The 12,201-nt window shown below is 37.8% G+C and overlaps 1 protein-coding gene across 3 annotated transcripts in view; it reads right to left on the bottom strand.

The window, feature by feature from the left end:
• Positions 1–253: 253 nt before the first annotated feature.
• The window catches only part of FAM114A1 (family with sequence similarity 114 member A1), a 34,381-nt gene continuing 22,433 nt past the window's right edge, over positions 254–12,201 (bottom strand). For 2 of the 3 annotated variants that reach the window (XM_057407594.1, XM_057407596.1), the window contains 6 exons: positions 9,681–9,766; positions 8,356–8,523; positions 6,996–7,135; positions 5,681–5,753; positions 2,417–2,470; positions 254–840 (listed from right to left, as the gene is read on the bottom strand). In XM_057407594.1, the coding sequence (XP_057263577.1) occupies positions 739–840; positions 2,417–2,470; positions 5,681–5,753; positions 6,996–7,135; positions 8,356–8,523; positions 9,681–9,766 (623 nt within the window). In that variant the 3' untranslated portion in view covers positions 254–738. The remainder of the gene's footprint in view (positions 841–2,416; positions 2,471–5,680; positions 5,754–6,995; positions 7,136–8,355; positions 8,524–9,680; positions 9,767–12,201) is intronic. The other variant, XM_057407595.1, reaches the window with a different exon arrangement.

Consider the following 12,201-nt stretch of genomic DNA (forward strand, 5'->3'; position numbering starts at 1 on the left):
TTCAGACTGCAATGTTGTTCAGCTGTTGGAATGAAGAAACAGACATAAACAAAAAATTATGGGTCGGCAAATATAGGACTTAGCACTGTTAGCTGGCTCAGAACATTTCTTTTCAGTATAATTCTTTATGCAGATCCTCCATAATTTTCATTTAGCAAAGTTCATACCTATTACTGTACAACTCTTTCAATACAAAGTGCTACGTGGGTGGTACATTTTATTATGATGTTACTGTTTGCTACTGTAAGCAATATTTAATGAGCACAGCACTATGATAATTTGTTGATGTTGCCTCAAATTAAATAATGAAACCAATTTTTGAAATACACATTTTTAACTGACAGGATGCAAACAACAGAAATGGTCATTTCGGCTGAAATGTTTTAAACGACTTTACATTCCAATTCACTTCATACATGGAACACAACTGAAATGGTCAACTTTTAGAAATTGTGTTTATGTCAATGCTAATATCAATAAACTTCATTGTAAATTCCTGCAAAGGATATACTCTAATGGAAAAGAAATTACTCACTTTACTAACTACTTCTGAAGTCTAAAAGTCTGACGAGTTTTAAAATGTTGGTCAATACTGTATGTGCAAAACTGCATTTAGAGTCTTCAAAGGACTCGAAGAGGCCAGACATCTCTTGTGCCATCTCTTCTACCTGCAAACATTAAAAGACATCAGGTCTGCGGTTTCTGTTAAGCCCGATGGTGACAGCTGCTGGGAAACTGTCACTCTTGTGCTTTCGAACAACTTGTCTGGATATGGGAAATTTGCAGAACTGGAAGCAATAGCTGGAAAGCATCCTGAATATAAGTAGTACTGTTGCAACCCTAATGGGAAGAGAAAACATGGTTCATCAGTAGAGCTGTCACGCACTTCAGGAATCACATTTTAAATTACATTATTTTTTGTTTTACATCAGCATCATACTACATTAGCATATGGATTCACACAAGATTTTAGACGCTGCAGATAACAAAAATGATAAACTACAACAATTTACAGCTAAAAAGGACAGCCTGAATCACTACATAAAAATCTGATTTCCCCTCAGTGTGAACTCTTGGACAGTTTTGTTTGTAATGTAAGTAGAATAAAACGCCAGTGTTCAGAAGTAGATTTGATTTTTTAAATACAAACCAGTTAGTCTCTCCATCAACAGAACTAAGTTTGAATTTGCCGTAGGTGGAAGAAATATCAAAATTAAGTTTGAATTATTGTACTGGTTTTAACACACAGTGCTATTTTTGGCATTTCTACTACTGAACATAGCAGTTTAGAGGTTTGTATTTTCCCATGACCCTAGGCTGTACTAATATGTATTTGTATACAAATACGAGATATAAGAAGTACAAAACATCATATCCCACAATTCTGGACACTCCCAGATTTTGCAGTTCCTGAGGCATGGAAAAATATGTCAGCTGCAACAGCAAATTTACCCTGTAACAAGAAGAACCATATAGTAATCTTTGCAACAGCTCGATTCAACTTTCCATGTTTTTTTCTTAAAGGTACTGTTAATTCAATGCAAAATCGCTTATTGTAAAATAATCTTTTCCTCATTGTTAAGGGAACACAGCTATTAGATACAGAATGACAATCTGTAGTCACTGCTTCATGTTTATTTATGTTTGAAGTGCGCTCTAATTAGCAGAGTTAAAAGAATTTGTGCTGCATATAATATACGTTTTAGTACTTCATAAGCATATTACTCTCTCTTGACCTCTCAGTAAAACTGAGTCACATTTTACTCACTGTGCTTTTCTGATGTGTCTAATAGAAGAGGTCACTCATAGATCATGGCATCTAATAAACTAAATCACTCATGAACACTGTGGTGGTGTCTGACACATGGTAATCCCTGTGCTGACCAAAGCCTGCTCTGCTGCTAGATTGTGACTCTGTAGAAATCTAAATACCCGTGGATGGGAAGCACTGTAGCACACCTGCAATACAAATTTTAAACAAAAGAATAGCTTGAAACTATCTGTGAATCAGAAATACTTTGCAATACTTGAAGTAGGTTATAGAACAGTAAGAACACACTTATTCCAGGGAACTTGTGAATAGGTTAGAAAAGGGCTAAAGAGCACATCACAAAGTGTCTGCTGAGCTCTGACAGCAGCAGAATATCAGAGCTGGCCAGTCTCACTTCAGTCATACAGTTCTTTAGAATCCTCACTAAAATGATGATCCTAAATGAAATACCTCCAATATTACCACTATAGCATTTGTGGGAGAGGCTAAACACAAAATCAAGAGATGTATGAGCTAGCACTGAACAGCCATAATTATATTGTCATTACTGTTTATATAGTTCCTTCTTCAGATACAAATGTGACTGTTTCATTTCTAAATCCTTTTACTAGAACATTTCCCAACATGAAATAAGTGAAGGATTACCTCTAATAGCACACTGTTGATGATGGGGTTAAGAACCTCTGCCTTCACTCTGCTCTGGAAACCAGAAAATAGAATGAAATGCCAGGACATGAAATACATTTAACAGAAATATACTGATATCTGAGAAGTGGGTTTATGAATTCTATAAAGGTCTTGCTTCACTTTGATTCTTATTCATGCTGTTTATCATAGTATTCCTGATAACCACATCTACATTTCATACACAATTCAGGAGACCCTGAATATTTCTGTCACTGAGTACAATGAACTAAAACAGGCTGAGAGGTTTACTTTTTTATTAATTCATGGAGTTTGAAATTGCCTGGTTTCCTATGGATGTGAGATTTATGTGACATTATCTGTCCATGTGTCTGTCAGTGCCCTTTTCAACTCTCCCAAAATTTTTTAATTTTCAAGGAAACAAGAAGGAAAAATACAGGTCAGGAGGAAAATGAAGTTTTTGGGAGTTTCACAAATATCTGTGGTTAGGAGGAAATGAAAGGCCTAGAGCAGCTCCCTTACAGGAGGAACAGGTGGAACTCAGATCCCCAAATTGGAAGCAGTGTATGTTGAGCTGGACAATGCAGGCTGGACAGTAAACATAGCATTTTTCTCCACCACCAGATAGAAATAACAATGGGTACACAGAATCACAGAATGTCTGGGGCTGGAAGGGACCTCTGGAGATCGTCTAGTCCAACCCCCTGCTAAAGCAGATTACACAGGATCTCGTTCAGGAGGGATCTGAATATCTACAGAGGAGACTCTACAAGCTCTCTGGGCAGCCTGTTCCAGTGCTAATGGAAAAAGGTTTTCCTTATTTTCAGATGGAACTTCCTGTGTTTCAGATTGTGCCTGTTGCCCCTTATCCTGTCGCTGGGAACCATAGAATAGAGTCCGGCTCCCTCCTCTTGACACCTGCCTGTAAGGTATGTACAATGCATGTAGAATGAGCAGTAACACTATTAGAGACTACAAAACCAGGATTCATTGACTTCTCAGCTTTTTAAAATGGCAAAAGTTTGTTCCTTTCTTTATTTCCACTGTTTTTTTTTTTTTTAGAAAGACAGAAACCTCCAGCTCCAGCAAGATCTGCTTTCTTTCAATACCAAACAAGTTGGCTTTATTAGAGCAAAAGAAACAAAATACTAATTAATTTAACTGAAGGATTTCCTTACAACCTTGTAGGTTTCATATTACAGATTTAAAGAAACATGAAACACCTTAATTTTAGCTTGGAGAAAGATTGCAGAATCAAAGGGAAGACGGTTAGAGAAAAGAGCAATTCTACTGTCAATTATTAGAAAATCCATTATGAAGTGCACTGTTGATTGTCAATAAACTGAAACAGATAGAGAGCAATTAAATATTATTGATTCTATGAATCAATAAGTTGAAGTTTGAAAGAAGTGTAGCAAGGAAAGCTGTTATTTCTTACTTCTGCATTACTACTCACTCAGCAATTTTGCCAACATTATAGATTATGTGTACAACCGCCACTACAGCTACTGCCTCTATTACACAGCCATAAGGATGGCATTATGTTTGAAAAAAATAGCATTTCCCATTCTAAGCCATTTCTCAGTTTCCCACGAGTCACTGCACTTTGCAGGATACTGGAAAGTGTTTGCAAACCTGGGTGCTGTTGGCAGGCTAAGGAGGAAATCGAAACCCTGGGACATGCAGGAAGATGTGGGTTTTCTACAGTCCTACAGTGTGACAGGTGCTCTTTGCTTTCTTACTGATCCTGATGAGCAGAAGGCCCACATCTTCCTCCAAAAGCTTACAGGGATGGGACAGCACGTGAAGATCATAAGACTGCCCTTCTAAAAGTATCTTCTAGAGACTATTTTAGCAGTGGAAAATGTCTTTGTGCTCAATCTTTTTCGTGTCCACACAAATGTCCACAAAACCAATCTGGTCCTAAAACTGAAAATTCAGTACAGAGTTGACAAGAACAAACCCCAGTGCAATGCTAGCAAAAGCTTTAGGTTCCAATTTTCTGAGCTAGACCAGCTTAATATTTCATGAGCAATTTATTTTTATTTGTCTGTGCATGTACTTATTGCAACTGTCACACAAAGATATGCTAAAATACAATCCTAAAATGCAAAATAAGCAGTTTCTTCCAGAGTAATGGGAAGGCATGTAAATTATTCAGAATAAAAGCAACCCAATAAATCATATTCGCCACAAATAACTCAAAAAAAAATGCTCAGAGATGTGCTGGAAGAGTTTATGGGAGAACTGGGAACATTTCCTTTGATGTACTTTCACATTTTCATGGAGTAATCAGAAGAGCCAGAGTTTGTTTTTCTCTGATGTTTACAGAACAATTTCAGCAACAGCACAGTTTTTCCCTCTGGATCCTGCTAAAATAGTCAGATATCTGTCACTCATCTTTGAAACGTCTTGAAAGGCAGGATACTATTTCTAGCAAAGCTGTTCACAGATAAATGGATGTTCCTAAATGAAGTATCTTGACATATAAGATGGAGTGGCTTGGTTTTGGTTTTGTTTTTTTTTAAGATAGGCAACCAAAGAGATTTTCTAATCTCTTAAACCATTTGAAAACAAGTGGCCCTAGTACAAGGGAATTAGCAAAGGCTAATGAAGCCATCTTAAGGTGCTGGAATCTGTTACTGACTTTTACACAAATGCATTCAAAAAGGATAGGCTGAGTAGTAAAACAAAATATCATCAAGCTGTGGGACTTCAAATGTGGGGCCCTTTCAGTACAAGAAAGTAAGAGTTTCTGAGTGGTAATAGGGAAAAATGAGAAAGTTTTTAGAAGGCAGGGGACACACTGCAGTCTATCGAGGCTTATAAACTCTCTGCAACTGGGAATTTGCTGTAAAAATGCTCTGTGTTCTTGATCTGAGGAAAGAAGTGTACAAACTGGAACACAAGAGGTTCCACTTAAACTTGGGAAGAAACTTCTTCTCAGTGAGGGTGACGGAACACTGGAATAGGCTGCCCAGGGAGGTTGTGGAGTCTCCTTCCCTGGAGACATTCAAAACCCGCCTGGACACATTCCTGTGTAACATTATCTAGGTGTTCCTGCTCCGGCAGGGGGATTGGACTAGATGATCTTTCGAGGTCCCTTCCGATCTCTAGCATACTGTGATACTGTGATACTGTGTGAAGTGCCCATTTTGCTGGACCTCAGGTAAAGCCACCAGACCCAGGTAACAATTTCTGTTTCAAGAAGTGAATTTTGCTTAAAAAAAGCCCAAATGCTACAAAAAATTGCTTTTATCTTACCCCAGCTGTTGTTACAGAATCAGAAAACTTCTTGGATAAAGATGAAACTTCATTGCACATGGCATTTGTTAAGCTGGTTTAAAAAAGAGAGACAAATATAAAAATACATCCTTGTCCAGTTAATGGATAAAACCCCTATGACTGTCCCAGGCACACGCTTCATCTTAGAAGCCAAGAATGTTAGGGCAATTTTGCTTCTAGTAAGTTTTTAAATATTTTGGGGTAGACTTTGTCATGATACAGTTTTTATATTCCTCCGCTGAAAAATCCATGGCTGACTACAGCAGCAAACTGATGTCATGTTGGCTCAAACACTGGTCTTTTTTGACAGGGCAATGTTTCCATTTGTTAAAGTCCAAACTTCTAGTTTAACTGCTGTTTTTCTGATGATTGCAGCAATACAACTCCTACAAATTCTACTGGAAATAAATCAAACTTCAATGAGAGCAGTGGGAAGTTTCCTATCTAAGCAATATAATACCTACTCTAAATGTACTAAAAAGGAAGTACCCTTGTGGTTAAAATATCAACAAACAAAGAGATCTAGTTCTATTCCTAGACCTTTCACTGTTTTGTTAAACAATCACAAATGCATCACCTAGAACCTCATCCTGCAAAGTGCACCATACCTTAGCTCTAATTTGGAAAAATACTTGCTCAAGTACGTTGTTTTAGACTGAAGTGTTTCTTATGGCCTTTGCTATTGTTACTAGCATTCCTGAGGATAAACACTTAAATAATTTACTTACTTAAAGTAAATTATTAAACTCAAGTGCTTACCACACCTTGATGTCAAAACCCACTGAAATCAGTAGAATTGATTACTACAGAGAGCTTGAGATCTGAATTTTGAGTCCCACTAGATAAACCAGCTTCTTCGATTTACGTATGTTTTGTCATGGTTTACTGCAAAGTTGCTGACAAATGTGGTCTTGATTAGAGCTGCAGACTGACTTTTCTGTATTTTTTTGGCAGATAAACTGTAGATAATGAAACTCTATTGGCAAATAAGATGACTGCATTGTACACTATAAAAGCAAGCTGTATGCATAGGAAATGCAACCCAAATTAGCACATACTTTTACTTGCTGGAGCAGAAACGACTTTCAGACTGTGAACAAGACATGTTTTTGTAAACATACATATGTTGCCCATGTCAGAAAATGACAGCCTACATAACTTGATTACATGAGAAAATGTACCACCAGGATCCCTAAAGCCAGTGCTGTCTGTTGATCCATGAACTTAGTGTGCCCCAGGTGCCAAAAACTGAACAGACCTTCATGAGTTTTAAGCAAATGTTTGTATTACTCACTTTGTCAGTACTTTTGCTTGATCTTGAGCTGTTTTTTCCACTTCCTGCCCATGCAGAATTAATTCCGCTACTTTATGAAGCTGTTCAATGCAACGAGCAGTTACCTCGGCCAGACTTTCAATGGACAGCATGTAGATTTCCTTAAATTAAAACCAGGAAATAATATAATCAGTAATAACAACACTGATAATTATATGTATAGATATATATATATATAGGAAAGAAACTAAAACATTGAAGCCCTCCCTGCCCCAATTGGAAATGCTGCCACAAACACAGTGAAGTAATATCAGCTATAATGTCATCCTCACAAACAATACTGGAAAATTAAATATCCACACATTATAAAACACAGACCTTATCCTCATCCTGAAAAACTAATAAGAACAAGTCTACCATTTATTTGTATGGAAACTAGGTCAGGCTCTCAGATTTTCTAACATAGCACTTTTAAACTTAGTCTTAACAAATACAAAGAACCCTTAAGTTTAGAATAATTCATAATTAATTTCATCTGGAGTGAAAAGTACTGAGTCATCCCTCATATCACTCTCCAGAGTAGAAATGGATAATATTCCCAGTAAGAAAGTGGCTTTATCGTCAATGATGAAAATTCTACCCAGCAGTATGGCACTACACCTTTCACAAGATGATGCCAGCTGGAAATTTGCAATCACATAAAAATCAGTAATATATACAGTGTAACTCTGCCTCCTTCTTTGGGCCTTTTTTGTAAGAAAACATAAGAGATAATTTCTTTATTAGAATAATTAAAAAAAATCTTGACAAAGATACCAACCACATTTAATATTGCTGTAATTTGGTGTAAAATATTCAGTCAAAATCAATCTTATCAACAACAGGGATTACCTAAACAGACACAATGCTTTTAGCCTTAAGAGGAATATTTCTGGTTTGTCTGTTTGTTATTTAAACTGCTCAAGAGTTTAAATAGTTAGAGAACCTCTTCCATGTACTGTCACTGGGACAAAGAGATGACAAAGAAAGCAATATGCTATCATCGTTATGCCACAGAATCTCTCAGCTTGCTGTGCTGTATGTTGTGCATACACATGCATACACTCAAAAGCACAGATATGAAAAAATAAAACCAATGCATTAAGCAGAGGACCTGCTACTTTGATATTTTCTTATATGAACAGACTAACAGTAAAAATACTAATGTAAGTTAATTTTCTATTGGGTTTACAGTGAGTAGTTATATGTTAATATTTCTTAATACTTCCATGAGTTTAAAAAATAAGGACAATGCATAACACTGACACACAAACATAAAAAAATAATCTTATCAAAGTATAACAATTTACTTAATGAAACTTATCCTCTAAAAGCTAATTACCTCCACAGTTTTGTTTTTATTTATTTCTGGTTTATCACTGTCAGTTTTTTCTTCTTTTTCAGCGCTTTCTTCACCAGGTTCTCCAGGTTTTGCTTTTACCTTCTCTTTTATGTCTACTGGTGTGGAAAAAGTGGCTTCTTCTAGCCACTCATGAGCTTTTTTCCTAGCCTGCCAAACAAAGAACCCAACCCCAAAGTTCAGTTCAAATATGGAATATCAAATTATGGTCCTGAACATTAATTTACAATATATTTAATACTTCCTTTTTACATTCAGAAGTTTAAACATATTAAGCCTCTGTGTGGAATTCAGTTAAGTGTATATTTAAGAAATTGTGGGGGGAAGCATTTCTGACTGTTTAAAGATGGATCAGTCAGGGATAAGTCCTCTACAGGTATGATACTCCTAACCAGCACATAGAGCTGGCATTAAAAACAAAGTTACTAATATTTCAGCTTTAGGAGGCATCTTTCAAAGGAATTTACATAAGAATAATTTTCCAAAATAATGAAAATAAGAAGGTGGTATAAAAAAAGAAGAAAAAAAATACTGGAGAGGTAAGAGAGATGTACTAAATTCTTAAAGGAAAAAGAAATAGAAAACCGCTGTATCTTCAGCTGCCTTGCCAGGCATGAAAGTAGATCAAAGTGGAAAAGCCTTGAAGTTCTACACAACTTCAGGCTACTGTTAAGGTTAGTAGGATATTTATGATGTCTCTTTTTTAACATGAAGTTAAATTAAAATATGTTATGCCTTAAGCCTAAGCTAGTTATCCAAAGTCTATATATGCAGCTAGAGAGATAAAGATTCATTTGAGCCTAAGATAAGCAGGTGAATCACCTTTAAAGGGGCCTGATAGTACAAATGTGACTAGAGATGTGACTAGCTTCTAGCTGTCTAACTTTTAGATGATTGAAGCTAGATGGGATAAAGCCAAGACTTTGCTTATGGCTAAGAAAGTCTGGAGAAGTCCCTCAGAAGAATAAACATGATGAGCAAGAAAAATAATTCTGAACCTGACCTTTGTTCCCAGTATGTAAGACCAAATCTGCTGTGCTCATGAATTCTGTTCTGCTGAGACATCCCTAGGTCAAGGCTTTCTAACAGGGCCCATTGTGCTAGCTAGTCACTGTGGCTGTATCGCCTTACTAATCTCTCTTCTCCTCTGAAAGCTTTTCTGTATTCATCATTTTAGTCCCACCCTCCTGAACTTTTCTTTCTGAACTGTCTGCACTGAGCTAGGTACTGCTCTGTGTCAGATTTGAGAACAAAGCCTTCTCTCTTTGTTGAAGAAACAGAGGGCAGCTCACTTAACAGGTGCTAACCTTATTGAGTTTGTCAGGAGTAGCAGCAACATGCAATTCAAAGAGCAGTTCAGTGAGCATGCTGACAAACTCTTCTCCCGTATCTGCTGCAAGAAAAAACAAGACAATTTCTGTTAGGGTGTTATCACTATAATATTTTACACGATCAAATACATCAAGTCAAATAGTTTCCCCAGATACTCTGGTACCTGAAAAACATTGACTGTGGTGAAAGAAAGGGACGTGTGGGTGTGTGTGCGCGTATGCTTAAACAAAGAAGAGAATAAGCAAGAGAGATACCTGCAAAACCTGATATGCTAGCCTGGCTCTTCCACTACTCTTTCTACCCCATTCTAAATTCCACTAAGTTTCACAAAAACAGGTAAGAAGAGAAGAAGCTGTATGATCCCTAGTTATCTGACAGCACATGACCCACAAAGTAACTGAAGATATTAACCTATTCTTTCAAACCAAGGAATAAAAACTGCAGCAGAGCCAGACACAAGTAAGTTTCAGAGGAAATACTGGAAGACACTTTCTCTATTGCTCTGTCTGCAAACCACACCTAGAGATGTCTTTTCTTTCTATTTTAAGATTGAGGTTTGCTTCAATGAAGAATGTTTTCTCTTCTGCTTTGGAGTAATGAGCCTTAAAGTATCTGCACTTTTATTTCATAAGATTTTTGAGCAAAGATAAATATCATTAGTATTTGAATTTCATCATTATTATATGATGAAATTTTGAATTTGAATTTCATCATTATTTGAATTTCATCATTATTATATATATCCCTTTGACTACTTACAGTTGCCACATTTTAACACACTCGAAGTTACTAAAAGTTGGGAATTTAGTTGGTTCTGCTCACCTGTAGTTACTGAGTTTGGATTCTTAATTAACATTTCCTGAAGGAATATATAAAATCCATTTTTTTAGCCTGATGACACTAAAAGGTCAAAGTCCCCATACTGAGGCTGGTAAAAGTCTAGCTATTTCAAAAATTAATTTCATGTCTTGCCGTATTCTGACTATTTTTGTTTATTTATTAGGTAGGGCCAGTTTTTCCAACTGGTATGCAAATTTGATTTGATTTATGCAAATCATCAGTACTGGGCTTAAAAGCGGAAGGCCATTACTCTCCAAGGAGTTTAGGGATTTTGGTAGAACTGTCTACAATTCACAATACCTTGCAACACGTGGAAAGGTAGTGGAATCTGATGCTCAGACTATACTCAGAACAAAGGACATCTCACCCTTACCTGTAAAGAGAGTGCCTATAGAATCACAAAATGGTTAGGGTTGGAAAGGCCCTTAAGATCATCTAGTTCCAACCCTCCTGCCATGGACAGGGACATATTTGGTGACAAAAATAAATTAGTATTTAGCATGAAGAACTGCTCACCTGCAATGACCAAGAGACTGAGCTTTCCTCTTAACAACAGGGGAACAGGCCAAGAAGATTGTATTCCGGCAGGCCAAAGAGAAGCACAGAGTTCGTTTCATTGCTGCCCTTATCAGTAACTTTTGGCAACATGATTTTTCAGGTTTTGCAACACAGCACCTCTTGGATACATTGAATTCACTTGTTCTTAAAGCAATGCCAAATCATTTTATAAACTGCAGCATGATGAAAACTGGTAAGAAGTTCACTAGATCAATGTAAACTTACCCAAATTTTTGATAACTGGCATATTCAATTTAATACTCACTTGGGTTCCTATCTCCCTTAGCCTCAGATATGAAATATTTGGTGTGTAGGAAAAACTACTTTTTCAGATATTCTCCTCTCATTATTTCATAAACAACTGAAAGGAAAAGACACTGCAGTGAAAAATATGTGGAAGGGTTGCATAATCAAAGAGGAAACATTAGGGAGAAGGGTATGCATTTGGCTTTCTCCTACTTGTGTCAGAAAATGTCTTTTCCTTTCCGTCTTTTCATATTGATTTAGTACCTGTCTGGCTGTTAAGCAAAGATGCAAAAAGAAAAAACCCTCAGAATTCCAGTTTCAAGGTTGCTAAGAACAAGCTCGAGAGAGGACGCCTTCAACACCGGAGCGGGGGGGTGATCAGCGTCCAGGAGCCTCAACTCAGCGACAGGAGCCACCGAGGGAGCCTCAAGTCCTCGACAGGACCTGCCCAGGAGCCGGCAGCTCAACTGACAGAGCGAGCAGCTGACTCACACGGGGGGAAGTCTGAAGCAGTGGCACCAACCCTGACTGGTTAAAAACCTGCCCCAGGGAGCGCAAGCGACCAGGAGCGTGGCAAGGCAGTTTGCGCAGGCAGGCTAGCGGGATGGTGAGCACTCGTCGTATGATCAGGGCCCTGTCCGGGAGCTCTGCTCTGGCTGCCCCGGCGGTGGCCAGCGTAGGCACCCAGACAGAGCCGATGAGAGGGGAGGCTGCAGTGCAGAGCTCGGGGTGTAGAGAGTGCCTGCACTGGTCTGGTGAGGGCAGAGTGCACAATGGGCAGGGCTGCACTCGGTGCTCCCTGGTGGAGGTCCTCCTGCAGAGCTGCGGGATGCTGTTAATAGACTGCGAGAT

The sequence above is a fragment of the Pezoporus wallicus genome, unplaced genomic scaffold, assembly GCF_028554395.1.
Source record: "Pezoporus wallicus isolate ANWC-B61680 ecotype Strahan unplaced genomic scaffold, APGP_CSIRO_Pwel_v1 contig_2492, whole genome shotgun sequence".
In the NCBI taxonomy this organism is placed as follows: domain Eukaryota; kingdom Metazoa; phylum Chordata; class Aves; order Psittaciformes; family Psittacidae; genus Pezoporus; species Pezoporus wallicus.